The sequence below is a fragment of the Sciurus carolinensis genome, chromosome 11 (assembly GCF_902686445.1).
Source record: "Sciurus carolinensis chromosome 11, mSciCar1.2, whole genome shotgun sequence".
Lineage (NCBI taxonomy): Eukaryota > Metazoa > Chordata > Mammalia > Rodentia > Sciuridae > Sciurus > Sciurus carolinensis.
The window spans coordinates 9,496,145-9,514,768 of NC_062223.1; the positions used below are offsets into that span (position 1 = coordinate 9,496,145).

The 18,624-nt window shown below is 56.5% G+C and overlaps 2 protein-coding genes across 7 annotated transcripts; both read right to left on the minus strand.

Annotated features, from left to right (window-relative positions):
- Window positions 1–840: 840 nt before the first annotated feature.
- Window positions 841–8,062, minus strand: Rab1b (RAB1B, member RAS oncogene family). The gene is made up of 6 exons (XM_047516480.1): window positions 7,945–8,062; window positions 6,247–6,319; window positions 5,885–5,980; window positions 5,694–5,789; window positions 2,249–2,380; window positions 841–2,156 (listed from the first exon to the last, which is right to left on the minus strand). The coding sequence occupies exons 1-6, from the start codon at window positions 7,956–7,958 to the stop codon at window positions 1,962–1,964; spliced, it is 606 nt and encodes a 201-aa protein (XP_047372436.1). The 5' UTR covers window positions 7,959–8,062; the 3' UTR covers window positions 841–1,961.
- A 773-nt stretch (window positions 8,063–8,835) lies between these two features.
- On the minus strand, window positions 8,836–18,407 carry Klc2 (kinesin light chain 2). 6 transcript variants are annotated; one of them, XM_047516477.1, is made up of 16 exons: window positions 18,186–18,405; window positions 17,217–17,455; window positions 14,669–14,899; window positions 14,497–14,566; window positions 13,625–13,847; window positions 13,042–13,129; window positions 12,831–12,932; window positions 12,570–12,743; window positions 12,356–12,455; window positions 11,680–11,729; window positions 11,516–11,583; window positions 10,959–11,067; window positions 10,708–10,866; window positions 10,509–10,633; window positions 10,236–10,293; window positions 8,836–9,831 (listed from the first exon to the last, which is right to left on the minus strand). In XM_047516477.1, the coding sequence occupies exons 2-16, from the start codon at window positions 17,442–17,444 to the stop codon at window positions 9,748–9,750; spliced, it is 1,869 nt and encodes a 622-aa protein (XP_047372433.1). In that variant the 5' UTR covers window positions 17,445–17,455; window positions 18,186–18,405; the 3' UTR covers window positions 8,836–9,747. The 6 variants fall into 6 exon arrangements, with proteins under 6 accessions (XP_047372433.1, XP_047372432.1, XP_047372434.1 ...); XM_047516476.1 differs by having other exon boundaries at window positions 18,154–18,405; XM_047516478.1 differs by lacking the exon at window positions 18,186–18,405 and adding an exon at window positions 17,950–18,014 and having other exon boundaries at window positions 17,217–17,491.
- Window positions 18,408–18,624: the final 217 nt, after the last annotated feature.

An 18,624-nucleotide genomic window follows, 5' to 3' on the forward strand; every position in this document is an offset into this window, starting at 1 on the left:
GGCGGAGCCGGGGGCGGGGCCGCCGTGCAGCGGCTTCGGGCGGGGCCGCGGCTCTGTGCGCCGAGCCCGCCGGGCCCGCTTCCCCGCCCGGAAGAGCCCACCACCACGTACCCCCGGGAACACGCAGGCCTAGACCTGGACGTGCATCATTGCCACCGTCACACAATCAACCCACCACGGCCACCCTCGGTCCACTCGGACCAGCATGCTCCCCTACCCTTACACAGCGCACTCGCTCAGCGCGGGAGCCAGACTTGAGGTCCAAAGTGCACTCATCACTGTCCGAGAGGGTAGAGGCACCCAAGAGGGGGCTGAACCCCCGGGCTGGTAGCGGTACGGGTCAGGTGCGATAGGGTATGTCTGGAGTACACGGAGGCCCCCTGACCCTGGCTCTGCCCAACTCCACGTCTTGGACGAGTGCCCACGTGGGTGTTGGTGGTGGCTAACCAGGTATTCGCTGATGGCCGCCTGCCTGCCTCCCAGATCCGTGCTGGGCCCTTGGGGACAGCCCACAGCAGCAAAAGCAGGCAGCTCTCCTGGCCCCAGTATGTGGGTCAAGGTCTTTTGACAGCAACCCTAGGACAAAGAATTCAAGCCAAGACCCCTGTGAACCCCACCACACAGAGATCCAGTTCCACTTCCCACCCCAAGACGTCTCCCACCACAGACCACACACAGCCACCACAACTTCCTTGCAAAAACCCTCAGCTCACCTGAGGGCCAGTGGAAATTTATTGGTTTTTTTTTTTTTTTTTTTTTTTTTTTTGTCCTTTTCCATCTTTCCCCAAGTGGCTTTTCCTTGCAAAATGCCTGACATGACACCAGAGGGGAACCTGGGAGAGGGCCTCCCCACCCAAGGGGCAGCCCAGGGATTTAAATACAAGCGGGAGGGGAGGGCACAGCGTGGGTGGGACAGGCAAGAGACAGCACAAGGGACATGGCTTCTCAGGAAGAGACCAGATTTGTTTTCTGCAGGAAGAAGCTGTGCCAGAGGGCAGGGGGGTCAGGATCCTGGGTTTGGAGGGGGTGAACAGAGAGACCCCCAACTCTGGGTTGCACCCATATTTCCCAGAGAAGTAGCAACACGGGATGAGGCTCTGCCCTCTTAGGCTCTGAGGATGGGAGAATAAGCCTGATGTGCTGCCTCAGGGATAGGGAAGAGGTGCTGGCAGAGTGAGGGTTAAGGCTGGTGCCTGGCCTTGGGCTCGGTGGGCCTTCCGCCTCCGCCTGCCACAGGGACAAAGGGGCACGGTGGGCAGGCAGCACATGGGCCTGCCTCTGGCAGGGCAGAGGGAGGCAGGAGCAGGCTCCCTATGGGCTCAAGACATAGGCCCAGCGCAGCCACCCGCCCACCTGCCCTAGCCGTGCTGTATCGCCCCTGCAGCTGGACGGCTTGAGCTGAGTGTGGGAGGGGTGGAGGGAGACAGGGAAAGAGTAGGCTGCTTGGCCCCTGTGACCCCAGTGTCCATCCTGAGGTCAAGCCCAGGGCCCTGGATCCCAGGTCCTGGATTCCTTGGTGACACTCCTGGCCCCAGGCACTGACTACAGCCATGGGCAGCAAAGGCCAGGGGGGCCCTTAGCTCTTGTAAAGGTGGGGAGAGAAGGAAGAGAAGAGAAACCCAGTGCAGCATACATGGGGGTGGGGAGACAGACAGAGCCCTCATTCCAAAGGAAGGTGCATGGTTGGGGCATCTTTTCAAGGTACCTAGAGGCAGCAGCAGAGCAGCCCCTGCCCCTGCCCCCACCCAAGCCACAGGTCCTGCATGTCCTCCCTTGGGGGCCCTGACAGAACTGGGGCTCAGGGCAGCAGGCAGATGGGCCAGAGGGAGATGGGGAGCCCAGGACACCCCAAAGCCACAGACTCAAGTGCCCCCAGAGAGGCAGAGGGAGGCGCCTCTTGCTCCCTCCAGGGGCATCATCTGGAGAAGGTGCCCCCTCCTGTTCCACCCCAAGTGCCCTTCCTAGCAACAGCCACCACCAGCTGGCTTCACAGGGGTGCTGTCAATCTTGAGGTTGGGCCTTTCACCCCCTGAGGCTGCGCCTGGCCCCATCCGCTTTTTGATCTCAGCAGCCATGGTCATGAACGCCTGCTCCACATTGGTGGCATTCTTGGCACTCGTCTCCAGGAAGGGGATGCCCAGGGAGTCTGCAAACTCCTGACAAGGGGAGAGGAAAGAGGAGGAGAGGAGAGAGGGGTGAGAGGCAGCAGACCCCAAACCCCTGGGCGGCCTGGCCTGGGCCTGCTCACCTTGGCTGTGGTGTTGTCCACCACCTTTTTGGTGGTGAGGTCGCTCTTGTTGCCCACGAGGAGTTTATTGACATTCTCACTGGCATAGCGGTCAATCTCCTGTAGCCACTGCTTCACGTTGGCATAGGATTCCTAGAGGGCCCAGGGTCCAAAGTTATTGAGCTCCCAACTCCCACCCCTCCCCAAGCCTGTAAACAAGGATCCTTTCAGGGAAAGACAGGAGCCCTGGGCTCAGGAATCCAGAAAGAAGCCCCCTCTCCTGCCCTTCTCCATCTGGGGCCCCAAAAGCCAGGCCCAGCACAGCCCGGTTGCCAGCCAGCCAGCTCTGCTTCTCCCAGCTTTCTCTCTGAGCCACTCCCTGGCCTAACCACATGTGAGAGCCAAAGGCAGCAGGACAGAGGCAGGTTAGAGTGAGAAGGCAGGTAAGTCTTAAAATCCCTGTACGTTTTGAAGGCTTGGACCCTAGTGGAAGGTGGAGGTCCTTGAAGGGGAGGCCCTGGCCTTTGAGGATGCAGAGCTGAACTCTTTTCCTACTTCTGGCACTAAGATCCTCATCACTGGGCCTCAGACTCCCCCAGCAGCTTGAGACCCATCTCCAAGTCAGACAAAAGACAGAACTTCTAGGTAAGTGCTTAAGCTAGAACTGTTTCCCTTCTTAGGGGACAAAGTCTTGATGCTCTCACACTGGACTCTCTTGTATACTTCCTGCCATGTTCCAAGCTAGGCCCTGTGCTGGGCACTGGGGACAAAGAGAGAACTCATCCCTGAGCCTTCCCTAAGGCATTCAGAGGACAATAGAGGAACAGAACAGGACACACACAATGGCAAGATAGGATGGAAGGCAGGAGCTGGGGGGCCCCAGGATTGTCTCTGACCTCAGCCTGTAGGTACCAAATGGCCTTCTGCAGGAGAGATGCCAGCTGTGGAGACAGCATGTGCCAAGTCACAGAACAGGAAGGCATGGTGTCTTTAGGGAGTGGGGAGAAGTGTGATGTTACCAGGATGCAGTCCCTAAGTGGGGGAGGAGAGGGGCAGGCAGGCCAGAGCTCAAAGAGTCTTTTCTTGGCTAAGACTGGGAACACCAGGAGCCAGTGGGGGTTCTTTCACAGAAGCAGCAGAATCACACCTGAGTTCTGGAAAAAATGGTCCAGGGAGGATTGTGGAGGACAGAAAATCAGCAAGAAGATGAAGACCAACTGGAAGGTGGTTGCAATAATCCAGAGATGATGAGATGTGGAGTGCCGCAGGGGAAGCACAGAGGCCTAGCATCAGACCATCCTGGGTGAAGCCCTGGCTTTGAAATTTGCTGTGTGACTTTAGATATGTCACTTGACCTCTGTGAGCCTCAGTTTCTTTTTTTGAATAAAACAGTATCTCGCAGCAGAGCTGTTGTTTGCAATGAAAGAATGAATACAGGCCTGTCTTATAACAAGTGCTTAATTAGCAAGAGAGGCTATTATCTTCATCACTGCTATTATTATGAGGGGACAAATTTGAAAGACGTGATGGTGAGAGAATAGAGGGGCCTTGAGACTGACTGGATGGGGGAAGGAAGAGTTTTCTGACAGGGATTCTGTTACAAAGATGAGGATGCAGTGAGAGAACATGAGGCCAAGACTGGACATACGAGGCTATGCCTCTGCAGATGTCAGAGGCTAAGGAGAGGTATCAAGGGCAGAAAAGGTCACCCTTAAAGCCAGGAACCCTGGGTGTCAACCCTAGCTTTGCCCTTCCTGACTGGGAGATCAGGGTCAAGTTATTCAACACCTCTCCAAGTACATTTCCTCATCTGGAAACAGACCTCACCCTTTAGTTAACTAGGTAAAATTGTGAAGATATGAATTAACACAGACACCAAGTGCCAGCACAAGCACAGGCACAAAGGAGGGCATCCACAGTGGAAGCTGAATAGACATAAAAACCACAGAAGACAGAAGTCAAATCAAAGAATTGGCCAGAACCCTGTGGAACAGTAAGGAGGCAGCCATGGCCAGAGTTGGGAAGCAGAAAAAAGGAATTGGGGGACAAGACAGGATAAACCACAGAAAACGCTGAAGGGGCTGGAGATGGAATTCAGTGATATGAGTGTGTGCTCAGCAAAAGATGGGGACACTATCAATAGTACGCTTTCCAAGAAAAGAGATGAGAATCGAGCCTGAAGTTACAAGAGGTCAATGAGGATGAGAAGTGAAACAAGGCCAGTACATTTGGCAGTCAGTCAGGAGGGCCTAGGTTCATCCAGCTTACCCCCAGTTTGTTGTCCACAATAAGTGGTGGGCAGGGGCATGAATCCTTGGTGAGCTGAGGGGCCCTATTGCTCCTGAGAGCAGGAACTCTCCCAGCCCAGAGCTGTCCCATGTCTCCAGGGCCTGGCCCCTATTAAACAAGGTTTGGTAGAAAAAATAAAGCAGGTGGGATCCAGAGACCAGGCTTTCTGCTTCTGCCACGAACAAGCTGAAGAGCCCTAAGTGAGTCACCTCACCATCCTGAACCCAGGTCCTCATTTGTAAGATGGGAACATGACACAGATCTCTTATTTGCATTAAAAGGCAATTTGAAGCCAGACAGTTGTGCATTCCTATAGTCTATAGTTCCAGCTATTCAGAAGGCTGAGGCAGGTGGATCATTTGAACCCAAGAGTTTGAGACCAGACTGGGTAACATAGCAAGACTCCTTCTCCAAAATAAAAAAAAAAAAAAAAAAAAAAAAGTAACTCTAGGGCTGCGACCCATTCTGTAAGGTAGAAGATATGGTAGGACTGATTCTGACTGCTAGTGACAAGTGACTGAAGTCACTATAGCAGACACAGGGTTCTTGGTCCTCTGTTTACACTGGACCCTGAGCTTAGAGCTCCCGTACTTCCTCATCTCAGGCCCTTCAATTGTTCCCCCACAGCATCTTCACACAGGAAGCCATGAGCCCAGCACAGTGGCCAACCAGCAGACTAAACCCCTATAAAACACAGGTGACTGGAAGGTCTAGAATGAGGTGGCGGGGAGGGTAAGTGTGAGACCTGGTTCTGCCAAGACCCTGCAGCAGGGCCTCGAGAGGATCATTTTTGTAGCCATTTCCCTCTTTGTGAAATGAGTCCGAATATAAATGCTTCCCCTTTCCAGAAAGCATCAGCAAAGAGAAGGCAGAAGAGTAAAAAGCAAGAGTCAAACTCGAAAGCCAAGCTGGGCACTATGGCGCACACCTGTAATCCCAGTGGCTCTGGAGGCTAAGTCAGGAGGACTGTGGGTTCAAAGCCAGCCTCAGCAACAGCAAGGCGCTAAGCAACTCAGTGAGACCCTGTCTCTAAATAAAATACAAAATAGGGCTGGGGATGTGGCTCAGTGGCCAAGGGCTCCTGAGTTCAATCCCTGGTACCTCCCCCCAACCCCATCCTCCCCTGCCAAATCTAAAGCCAGGGAGGCAAAGCTGGGGAGGGTAGGTCCAGGAGTACCTGGTCGGTGACGTCATACACCACGATGATGCCATGAGCCCCCCGATAGTAGCTGGAAGTGATGGTCCGGAATCGTTCCTGACCCGCCGTGTCCCACTACGACACAGTAGGGAGAGGGGCAGGTCAGTCTGAGTCCTCCCCTTCCAAGACACATGCCTCTGTCCCAGGGACTGGGAAGGAGTCACACTCACAATCTGAAGTTTGATGGTTTTGCCATCCAGCTCAATGGTTCGAATCTTGAAGTCCACGCCGATGGTGCTGATGTAGCTCTCTGTGTATGTGTCATCCTGGAAGGTTGGGGCCAGTGAAAAGGCCTTGGTGAACGGGCCTTTTCCCATCTGGAGATCCTCCCTCCAGCTCTCTGCCTTGGCTGGGCTCCTAGCTGCCAAGCCCCTATTCTGAGCACCCCGACTTGCCAACCCTGTGCTCTTGTTCAGTCAGATGCACTGCACTGCTGGCACGTCCTGCAACCTCATCCTTGGGTCCCTGTTTCTCCTTGCCCCAGTCCTCAGCCAGGACCCCAGATAGATGGCATGGGAGGCTTCTTACTCACAGCAAACCGCAGGAGCAGGCATGACTTGCCCACGCCCGAGTCACCAATCAAAAGTAGCTTAAACAGGTAGTCACTGGAGAGAAAAGACAGAAAGATGTGAAGGAAGGCAGGAAGCCCAGCTGCCATCATCCTCAAGTCACTATTACAGCATCTCCCCACACCATAAGGCATGACTTGATTTGGAATACTATGGTGCTCACCAGTTCTGAGGATTTGAACACCCTACCCCCCAAAATAAGCTAACCCATAGCACCATCAGCTTGCTAAGTCTGAAATCCCACTTTAAAGAAAACTCAGACAAAGAGGAACATGACTTGTCAAGAATTGCTATCAGGTGACAAAGCTGGGTGTCCTACCCTGATTCCTGACAAACTGTGGTTCTGTTCACTAGTAGCTATTTAGGGAACCCCCACTGTGCCCTGTGGTGTGCCCAGCTAGGCAGTGAAGGCCCCAGAAATGAAAGCTAGGGCCTAACCCAGAACCAAATAAGTGAAAAAGCAATGTAAAGAGCCTGATTTGAAGTCACCGACAAGAGTTGGTCAACAAGTGGCAATGATAACAGCACTTAGGACTTACTGAGCTGTGACTGGCTCTGTGCACAGTACTTCAAGTGCATCTCTTGCTAGAACCCTGAGAGTCCAAGAAGTGAGTGTCCTTATTTCCAACTAATGGGGAAATCAGAGGTGGAAGAAGGGAAGTGACTTGCCCTAAATTACACAGCTGACAACTCTGAGACTTGAAACCAGGCCTGTCATACTGCAGTCTCTGTGAGGGCCTGCCGGTTCCCTTCTCTGTTCCCCCTCCTAATCCGGCTCAGAGCTTCACCCTTCCCCAAGGAAATCTGAGACGTGGAGCTGGAGGAGAAAAAGGAAGTGGCAAAAGAGGAAGAAAATAACTGATATTTGGGGAAAACTAGAAGTGTAAGGCATGAGATGTGGTCCACCCATCCGTAGGGGAGGTGACCAAGAAGTGAGCAGTTAGTCTAAGGACTACAGAATCCCACTGCAAAGGGAAAAGCAAATTCCACATTCCCCTAAACTTCTCCACAGTCTGACAACAGAGGAAAAGGTGTGACGGTGGCACTGGAGGGCTGAGCAAAGGTGAGAGGGCAGGAAAGGACGAACTGCCAGGAGCAACAGGACAGTGGGACCCAGGCAAGGGCAAGGCGGCAGCCCCGGAGGGGAGGACCTCTAGGGGACGCGAACCAACCGGCGCTCCGGGCCTTCCGCGTCAGCTCAGCCCGGGGAGCCCGACTCCAGGAGAAAACGAAGGGCAGAAGGATTCACGGCCGGACCTACAGCGCCCTAGTCTGAACCAGGGATCTGGAATTATTTTGACGGGCTGCAAACCACCGGGACTGTAGTCAAGCAGCAGGTGGGGAAACTGAGGCCTGGGGAGACTGGAGCTGCGGAAGTCACCTGACGAAAAGGCCTGGTAGGACCGGAGCTCCCGGCCCCAGGTGCTGCCCCTCGGTGCCGCCGCCCCTAGGCTCCAGGTGCCAGGACTCGGGGTGTGGAGCCGGGGTCCTGGGGCCCACGGGGGGAGGGGCAGGACCCGGATGTGGGGGGGGTCAGCGGAAGAGGGACCCGGATGTGGGGGCGCTGCGCCGTCCTGACCCAGGCCAGACAATCCGGTAAGCGTATAGCCCCGTACTCGGAATCGAGGCTGCGCTGGGCGGCGCGGGCGGGGCTCACTCACTATTCGGGGTTCATGGCGGCGGCGGCGGCCCGCTCGGTCGCTCCCAGTCAGCTCTGCTCCGCCTCCCGTTCCAAGATGGTGGCCGCTCCGCCCCAGAGGCCCCGCCCGCGCCGCGCAGGCGCAAACCTTTCTTTTTTGGGCCGCGCCGCACTGCTTCCCGGAACCTGTAGTCTCTCCGAGTGTGCGACTCGCCGCCGCTGCGCAGGCCTAATCCCGAGCGACCCAGCTGTCGAGTGCTCCCGTCGCCGCCGGCGCACTGCCTTCTGGGGCTGGTAGTCCGCTCCCTGGACAGACCTTGCGGGAGAAGCAAGCTCCGAGCCCGGCGGCGACTCGCTGGTGCAAACTCAATTTTGCACTTTTCACGTAATGAGGGAGGCAGCCCTCCTCACCCTCCTATCTTGCAGGATGTGAACATTAAATGAGAAGGTGCGTGTTTGCAGAGGAGCAGTAAAATTTTATTTATCCAGGGTTCTTCGTGTGCTGTGCATTCCTAGCCGTACCGAGGCCCAGCAGGATGTCACCACCATTTCTTTCACGCAGTGCTGGGGATGGAACCCGGGGTCTTGTGCATGACTATGCAAGCACTCTACCCTTGAGCTACATCCCCAGCCCCATAACTTACGCATCGGTACATAGGAGATCGAGTCCCCGAAAACTCACTTAAGATTAAACGTCTTAAGGTGCAAAACTTATCAAAGCCCTGAGCTCTTCAGAACCCCCGAGGTGAAGGTTTTAGAAATTCTGCCCCTGTGGCACCCCCATACAGTTCCGGGATAGGGGCAGAGTATCTGGGCTCCCGCCTCGTAGGAGGTATGCGACACATAAACACACTTCACTCACACGCGGCCTCTCCGGCCCCGCCCCCCACAACCTGGATACGCTGTGAGGCTCTGGGTTTCCCCCTTAAAACAAGCCTGGTTCAGATTCAAACCGTCTTTATTTCTACAGCAACATCTGAAAATAGAGAGCGACCGCCTCACCCCTCAATTGGGGCAGTCTCTCCTGCCACCGGGGGCTGTCACCGGCCCTCCCGAGAAGCTGCGGGCGCGGGAGGAGGCGTGGCAGAATGGCTCAACCGGCGGGGCCTGGTCTGGGCCGGGCAGGAGGGGCAGTGCATAAGGCCGGGATCCCGGCGGATGGAGGACGGATTCGGGCTCAAGCCCTCAGTCCTGGGCACCGGGCAAGGCGCGATAGAGCGCATCCCTCGGAGGCCAGAAACGGGAGGAGGTCCAGGCAACCCTTTGGGGAGGCGCCGCTCCTGAGAACACGGAGCATGGGAGATACCACCGCGCGGAATGGGGGTGATTAAGGCCTGGGCGGTACCACTGGAGAAGGGCGGGGCGAAGGGAAACCCAGGGAGTACCGTGGACTGAGGGGGCGGGGCGCGGCCAATAACTTATTTCTCTATATACAGAAGCGACGGCCGGGGGCTGGAGGGTCGGGGGTCGAGGAGAACAGGGGTGCTGAAGGGTTGGCAGGTGCTTAGTGTTCTCGGTTACGGGATCTGGGGAGGGCGGGCCACCGAGTCTATTTTGGAGACTCCAGCCAGCCCTTCCCGCTGGCCTGGGACCTATGGAAGAGGGGGCCCTGCTGGAAGGAATAAATAAGGGTAGAGCTGGGACGGGCAGGCCCGGCCTCCAGGGCTCAGGCTGAGATGACAAGGGGAGAGATTACCCTGAGATTGAACAGAAAAGACGGGGGTTCTTGGGAGAGACAGGCAGGACAAGCAGCAGGCCCATGCGCAGGGCTTGGGGTAGGGGCTATGCCCGGTGGAGGCTCTGATGACTGGTTCCCCCTTCAGGATTAGCCCACCAAGGAGCTTCGTCGGGAGAGGTCCATGGAGCTGGAGCTGAGGGTGCGGCTGTCAGAGAGACCTGTTCCTCCAGGCTGTGGGCAGAGGGGTAGGTCACTTAGCCTTATGCTGCTGGGACTGTGCTTCCAGGCCCCAAGGGCCTGACCCAGTCAGTCCTTCATAGCAGACACAGCCTGTTTCCACAAGCTGGGGAGAGGCAGGTTTGGCCCAAGGCCACACCCCAATGCCAGGCACTCCTGTTGCCTCCACAGTTACTGTGATGGCACTGGCCCTGTACATGTCCACCCTAGGGCAGGGGCTGTGTTCTCATCTCTCTCCCTGCTGTCTAGTCCAAAGCAGGCCTGGGGACAGGGACAGAACCATTTTTTGGTCAAGAGACATACTCCAAGAGAAGCTGGGCAGGAGCACTTGCAGACTTGGGACCCAGGGCAGGGGCCTGGGCCTCAGCTCCCCAGTGCCAAAGACCCTCTGCCCCTACCTGGACTGGCTCTTCCACGCTCTTGTTGAGGAAGTTGAGGGAACTGGCCCGCTTCATTCTGAGGGTAAAAGATGACCGGGATTTGCCCATGGTGGGATTGGTGGGGTAGAAGTCAGGTTGGGGCTGGGAAGAGGGAGGGGGAGCACATTTGGTAGTGGTAGCACCTGAGAGGGATGGGAAGGTCACCATAGGCCAGCAGGATGCATTCAGATCATGAGCTTAACTGGGATTGTTGGGTAGTTATGGAGAGGCTGACCCTGGGTGGGGGTTCACCTGGGGTTAGGGGTCTCCTGGGGGCCGCCCCCTTGCAGCTTCTTCACCAGCATCTCACTGCTGCGCCTCAGGGCATCACGGAGCTTCCCAAAGGAGCCACTGCGCCGCAATGAGCCACTACCATCCTGAGGGTGATAGGTCAGTCTCTAGGCTGCGATGGCTACACAGACTCCCAGCCCATCTCAGTCCCCACACTCACTCCGCTCCACTCAGCTGTAGGTCCAGTCTCCTCAAGGTCAGACTCAGACCGGGGTCCAGCACTTCCAGCCACATCTCTGCTGCCACGGCGGTCTCCCCGCCCACCACTGCCATCTTTCAGCAGTTCTACTACCTTGGTCTGGCTTGCAGGGTCCAGGCCCTGAGAAAGGGGTAGGGAGCACAAGGCCCTGGTTGGAACTTACACAGCACAGCATAGGTCCCCATCCGCCCTCCTCCTGTATGGAGCCCCACCTGCTTGCGGCTGCGGCTGGCACAGTCCTCCAGGGTGTGTGCAGCTTCTAGCTTACCCTGGCGCCGGTACAGGGCCCCCAAGCTGCGCAGGGTGGTATTGACTGTGGGGCTGTGGACAGACAACAGAAGTCTCAAACTCCATGATCCCCCTGACCCAGGGCCTCTCTGGCACCTAGCCCACATTGAGCACTGAGGAACCACACAGTCAATGAGAATGTAGCCCCTCCCATGTGTCCAGTCCTATGCTAGGTCCACTGGAGTCTCCTGTCCTGGGAGAATCACCCCAGGATTGGGAACCTGGTCCTAGGCCTTCATGGGATATTACCACCAAGACCAAAAGCTGGAGGCGGAGGAACAAGACAATTAGACTGTCTTGGTGCAGAAAGCCTCCTTGAGACAGGTGGCTTGTGACCTGGTACTTGAAAGGTGAGCTGGCAGAGGAGAGGTGTGTGTCCTAGGGGTTGAGAGGACAGAGTGTGGAGCCTGGGCCTCATCCCACCCTGGATGCAGTTTTCCTGCTACCCGCTCTAAGCCCAGCCTAATACTCCTGCCCTCACCTGTCAACCTTACAGGCCTTGTACCAGCTGCCATACTCCCCATAGGGGGCGCTGTCCCGACGTTTATCCTGGGGGAAAGTCCAGTCAGTTGGGGAGGTGGGAGGAGGCCCTCCCCTCCAAATATCCCAGCCTTGGGCCTTCCCCAGTCCTGCTCACAGAGCTACCTTGCTCTCCTCCCGTTCCTCTGCATGCATCCAGATGGGCTTGTTGTCCCCTGGGGGGAGAAAAGGTATTACCACCAGCCTGCTGCACAGGCTTCTCTAGAAGGGGCTGGACTGGGGGTTCTGGGGAAGAAATGGGGGTACCCGGGAAGAACAAGGGTTTGGCTTTGTTGAATAAATGAACAAAAATCAGACCCAAATCATCACTGACTCTCTTCTGGACAGAGATGAGCAGGACACAGGCTTGCATCCAGAGGCTTGTGACTGGCACAAAGCAAGGATGGAGGACTGACCTTTATATAACTAGGACCACAGCCCAAGACACGTGGTAGGCCTAAAAGATGGACCAGGTTTCCAGAGACCTGGGAGCAGGAAATGACTGATGATAGGGGGCCAGAAGGTGATTTCTTAGAAGGGGGAACACTTGGGCCAGGCCCCAAAGATGGGTAGGAGTTGCCTGGTAGAGAAAGGGAAGACTGAGCCAAGAGCACCAGGCTTGCCACAAGATTCACAGCTGTGGCTGTCAGCTAGGTGTGTGTGCACCATCCACCCGTGAGGCTGGGCTACCAGTCAGACCCCAGGTGTAAGGGCCTGCCCAGTAGAGGCAGAATCCGAAGTGCTCATGACTGAGTGTGCATGTGCTGGATGAGCTGGAGGCACATGGTGGCCATGGACTCACCGTTGACAGAACCAAACTCCTTTTCATGAGCACGGGTGAGGATCTCCTTGTACAGAGTCTCTGCATCCTGGTATTTGCCCTGTTTCAGGTAACAAGAAGCCTGGAGAGGCAGGGACCCAGGGAATGAGAGAAGGTAGGGAGCCTGGCTTTCCCTGTTCTTCCACCTTGTCCCCAACCCTCCATCTCTCAGGCTCAGACTCCAGCCCCAGGGTACCAGGTTGTTCTTGGTCTTGGCCACGTTGGGGTCATCAGGCCCAAGGCGGGTGGCATAGATCTCCAGTGCCCTCCGGTAGTAGTATTCCACCTCCTCTGCTTTGCCCTGGTTCTGGCACAGCAAGGCCAGATTGCTGAGCTGCTTGGCTACATCTGGGTGAAACTTCCCCAGGACCTGAGATGAGAGAAGGGGCCAGTGGCTGGGCTGAGGGCTGTTGGGCCAGTCTCCTACCTGCCCAGCCCCAACCCTGCTGGCTCCCACCTTTTCCCGGATCTCCAGGGCCCGCTTGCATAGCGGCTCAGCCTCCTTGTACTTGCCCCGCTTGCCATAAAGAACTGCCAGGTTGTTCAGTGTTGCAGCCACCTGTGGGGGTGGGAACACGGAGGGACCTGACCCAGGGCCCCACCTGGCAAGGACTCTGGGACTTGCAGGGAGCAGAGGACACTCCCCACTGCCCATGCCCTTCACTCACAGCTGGGTGGTCCTTCCCCAATGTCTTCTCCCTAATGGCCAGGGCGTCATTGAGCAGGTGGGCAGCCTCCTTGTACTTGTTCTGGTCCCTGGTAGCAAGCAGGAACATGCTTAGCGTTGTTCTCCAGCCCAAGGCCTGTCCCAAGGGGCCCATGATCCCTGTGGTCACTGACGAGTGACGTGATGGGATTGTGACTCAAAGCGTTGGGAAGCCTGGGTAGCCCCAGCCCTCTAGTCACTTGGGTACTTTGGTGATTCACTCACAACTCACCATGGCCTTGCCTGGTGCCCAGGGCCCCAACCTTCAAGTGCACACTGCTTGTGTTCTGGGCCAACTCACTTTTCACAAAGCCCCTACTCAAGGCTGGGCACCTAAGCTGGGCCAACTCCCTGCTTGTGCCCAAACCTCTTTTCTCCACTAGACTGAGAGCCCCACCCCATGAAGACCTTCTCTCTAAACTGCCCAGCTGCCTCTGGGGCCCAAGTCCTGGTCCCAGCAAGCACTAAGGGTTAGTGACCCAGGGCTGGGGCTGTCAGGAAGGATGCAGGTGCTTCCATGGAAGACTGGCTAAAAGGGCCCTCACCGATAGACCAGCGCCAGGATGTTCAGCATGGTGGCCACATCAGGGTGGTCATGGCCTGATGTCTTCTCCAAGTCCTCCAGCGCCTGCTTGCAGAGTGGCACAGCTACCTCGTAGCGGCCCTGGGCAGCATACTGGATCACCAGGTTGTGTAGGGTACGTAGTCGCGCTGGTATTTCATAGCCTCCATGCTGAGCGGCCACATCCCCTCCTCCAGGGCTAGGGGCTTCAGGGTCACAGGCAGGTCAGATGTGCCATCTGCCCCTAGGTTGGGCTAGCACATGCTGGCTGTGCATTGACTCACCTAACATGTGGCCCTGGGCAAGTCATTCACCTCTGCCTCAGTTTCTCCATATGTAGAATAGGCCTAGTTACCCCAGAGGAAGTGGGTAGAGTCCCAGTTCCAACACTTCAAGCTGTGTGTCCTGGAGCAAGTTCCCTAACCTCTGAGCCTCAACTTTTGCATCTGCAAAGTTAGGCTTCACTGGGTACTCAACATCCTGAGAGAGACAAGCACAGCTCTGGCTGGGCACTAGCCTTCCTGCCTCTCCTCTGACCCTCAGAGCAAGCTCTGAGAAGAAAAGAAACTCTACCTTGGCCTCAGAAGAGTTAGTGGCAGAGCAGGTGAAATTAGGCCTGGTGGCTCCAGAGCTCTTAACTTTGATGTCCGCTCCTGGCAGAACTTAGAGGGTACAAGATGCACCAGGGAAGACCTGCATTTAAAGCACTAATGTGCTGGGATGTGATTAAAAAAACAAGGCAAGAAAGAACAAGGCTGCTACCCCTCCCCATTTCCTGTGACTTCTGGGTCCCAAGGTCCAGGAATTAGCCTAACTCTTCCTTCCCCCAACCCATAGCCAACTGCCCATCTGTACCTGGGTTCTGCTCATCCTCGTTGGGGAATAAGTCATCCAGAGAGTCTTTGGGAACATCCCCCTTCTCCTCCTGGGAAGGAAAATGGGACAAAGTGTCAGGGAGGGAGGCACAGGCAGCCAGATGTCCCCAGCTGCCTCACTTGCCCCAGTCTCCTGGCTGGTTAGGGCTCACATTGGGGGAGGTATCCTCATCCAGCTTTCGGATCTGGCTCATGAACAGCAGGTGTTGCTTTTCCTCCTCCAGCTGGGCCACTGCCTGCTCGCTTCGCTGCAGTTTCTGCTGCGTCCCTGCCAGTTCCTCACGCAGCCATTGGTTCTCCTGTACCAGCCGTCGCACCTGAGCCCGAAGCTTCTGCTTCTCTGACTCCACAGCACCCAGGTGGCTGGAGAGTGCCAGGATCACCTGTGGTCAGCCAGATGCGCATCAGAGCACTAGCCTGGGCCTCCTGGGACTCCAGGGCTCGTGAAGAGCTAGGCCTGGCTCTGCCTGTGAAGAACTGCAGGGCCTTGGGACTGGGAGTCCTCCCCCTACTCAAGGAAGTTTCTCCCCTAGGTCCCATAGTCCAAAGCTTAAACCCAGGAGGGGGTCTCTGAATGATTCCTTTGGGAATCCCTGAGATACCAGACTCTCCTTTGTCTCTAGTGAGGATTGTACTTAACCCTCTGCAAACACAGCCACTGTCCCACTGCTTCCTGCCCCAGGACTGGTGCCTGCCCAAAGAACCCAGACAAGTGGCTGAAAGGTGACGGAAAGGCCTCATCCCAAGTTCTGCTGAGGATCCCTCACACCCCAGAGGGTCTGGGGAACCACAGGGGCAGGTAAGGAAATCCAGAAACCTTAGCCCTACTCCCTAACCCTCTCCCCAATCTCTATTCCCTTCCTGAGCTTCCAGGCTCTTCTTGCCTTGGGACCTAGCATGGGCTCCATCCTCCTTTCTCTACCCATGGTCTGCCTCTTCCTGGTACCACTTTCCCTTCTGCCTCAGCTCCACACTTGGCCTCACTGCTGTGCCCTCCTGTTCCCCATCTGTGTGAGGCTTATAAGACACTGGGCGTGGACCCATATGGCCATCTCTGCACCTAACAGTCAACTAAGGAGGTGATATGTTGCCCTTGCAGAGGGCCAGGCAGTGTGAGATCCTGCTCTTTCTAGTAGGTTAGTGAATGTTTAAGTGACAAGTGTTTTCATAACCACTAGCTTTTAAAAAATTCCCTAAATAGCCTGAAAGTACATACAGCAGAGGCCATGATCTGTATTTTAAAGTCAAGAAAACAAGATGATTCAGTCTGCCCAGGATTCACACAGCTAGGCAGTAGCTTGGTCAATATCTGAGGGAAACAAAACCTTTTCCAGAGCCAGGTATGGTAGTGCACACCTGTAAATCCCAACAACTTGAGAGGCTGAGGCAAAAGAACTTCAAGTTCAAGGCCAACCTTGGCAAAACTTAGCAATACCCTGTCTCAAAATAAAAAAAATAACTAAGGGCTTGGGATGTAGCTCAGTGGTAAAGCACCCTGGGTTCAATCCCCAGTACAGGGGTGGGGCCTTCCCAGAGAGTCTAACTCCTTGTAAGTCTCAATGCCTCCTGTAACTCTTGTCTGCAAATGGTCTTGGCAGCCCAATTTACAAGGGAAAAAAGAGAACTCCTGACCCACCCAGGCGCTCTTGTCCCTGAACTTGCTTCTACCACAAATCTGAGTTATGCTGCCCCCTCTTCTTTCTGCCTTACTTCATCCCCACATCCTGCTGAACCTACCTCTAGAACATCTAGAACTGGGCCCGTTCTCTCCACCCTAATGGCCATCCCTTAAGTCCAAGTGTCTTCCCTCATTTGAATTCCAGCAGTGGCTTCCTAGCAACAAGCTACTTGACCCCACAAGGTTTATTCTCCATATCAGAGGGAGTTTTTAAAACCTAAGACTATGTTTCCAGCTTGCTTAGAGCCCTCCAAAGGTTTCCTGATTTCCTGAGAATAAAACCCAAACTAACATGACCATGACTGTCTCCTGCCTTCTCCCTTTCTCTTTTCCCATGAAGCTCTGGTCACACAGTTCATCTCTCACTTCCCTCACAAGATCTTTCCTACCTTAGGACCTTTATGCATGCAACTTCTCCCCCAACTCCTATTTCTGGAGGTTGGTTCTTTTCTTCCTTCGGGTCTTGGTTTAAATGTCCTTTGCTCAGAGGAATTTTGCCTAACCATTAGACAAGACCATTGACTATAAACTATCACAAGATCTTGCTTTCAATTCTTTAGAGAATTTATCACAATTGTTACCATTATCTGTTTCTCTTTTTCTACTAGACTAGGGTAGGAATCTTGTCTGCCTTGTTGCACCCTGTATCCCTGGCACTGACTTGTTGCCTTGCACATAGTAAATCAGATAATAAAGAATTAATGGAAGGATGAATGGCGGCGGTGGGGGTGGTATTTTCTTAAGGATTTCTTTTCTGTTCTCCTACCCAGTCTCAGTTAGGTAGAGGAGTACCAGGAATAGGACTCTGGGTGGGAGTGAAGGTGCTCAAGGTCTCCTGGGGCAGGCTGAGGTCTCCAAACTGAACTTCGTGTCTTCAAAAAATACTTACTGCAGTCCTAACACGGGGCTCAAGGGGACAGGTGGTTCGGTTCCTTGCTCATATTGTGTTCCTACATTACCGGAATTCCTGAAAGCTCAATCCCTCCCATGACCTCCCACCTCAGCATCCCAGAATGACCTACCTGGGCCTCCCCGAGTCCCAGCTCTATGGCCTCCAGGGAGCGGCGAAGGAGGAGGCAGCGCTCCTGAGAGCCTGGCTCGGCCTCGTTGGCCTCATGAGAAGCCAGGGGAGCGAGCAGGGCACGATGCTCCCCACGCAGGGTCTCTAGTCCCTGGATGACAGCTTTGGTGCCCAGCACGATCTCATCCTGGCTCAGCTTCTCCTCTCGCGGAAGCACCATCGTGGCCATGGTTGTGCCTCCTGTGAAGGCAAAGGGTGGGCAGGCGGACACTGGGCCTACGGCCACACCGCCATCCACCCCAGATTCGGTAAACACCGGCGGTCCCCGGACGCCTGGGTCCCTGGGGTGTCGGGGTCCCCCGGCCGGCCGCCTGCACCGTGCCCGCGCTCGGCCTACAGGGGGCGCGCCAGGCTTGTCTCGTCCAGGGAGACGCAATGCGGTGCGGCCGGTGAGGCTGGACCCTGATTCCGACTCAGACCACCAGCTCTGGCTGGCTTAGGCCGCCCTGTCTCGGGGCATTCCCAGAACTTCTCCAATCAAGACACGGATCAGGGGGCCGCTCGCAGACCGTAGGGGTTCACCCGGGTGCGGGGGACCCCGGCCCCTGCGAGAGATCCGGCCCCAGCCCCTGCGACGCCCCTCCCCCACAGGCAGGCCGAACTGCAGAGCCCCTCCCCCAGGGCAGGCCGTTCCCACGGCGACCCTCCGGGTAACGAGAACTCAGGTTTCGGACCGGCTCCTCCAGGCCGCGCCCACGACGACCCCTCCCATAGGCTGGCGCGACGCCCTGCAGACCCTCCCGAGGAAAGGCCCAGCTCCCGCCCCCGGCCCCCAGGACCGCGCCCCTCCCCGCGGGCTGGCCTGGTCCTCCAGAAGGCCGCGCCCACGACGACCCCTCCCCTAGGCCGTCCGCAGCCCCTCCCCTTTGGGGCCTGACCCGGTTTCCTGGCCCGATCGGCCCGCGCCGACCTGCGTCTCCGGCTCCGCCCGGCTCCGGCTCCGGCTCCGGTTCCGGCTCCGGCTCCCGCCCCGCTTCACCGGGATCCGTGACCGTGAGCCGGTCCCGTTGCCTCCATCCCGCCGGCCTTCCCAGCAGTCCTCGCGCCGCCTTAAAGGTGAAGCAGCTACCTCGCCGCGGTCGGAGGGGGCGAAACACTCCTCCGCGGGCGAGTTGCCTTAAAGGAGCATGCGGGCCGGGCGGGTTCCGGGAGCTCGGCCGCCCTGAGGCGGGGCGGGGCCAGCGAGGGGCGGGGCGGGGCGGGGCGGGGCTGGGCTTGCTCGCCGCGCAGGTTGGCAGCTGCTGCCCCTGCCTGAGGTTCGGTCGCTGCGAGGCTGTGAAACGCCGGAGGCCGCGGGGGTGCTCGGGTGAGGGACTCGGGAAATTGTGAACCCGAACGCACTCATCACG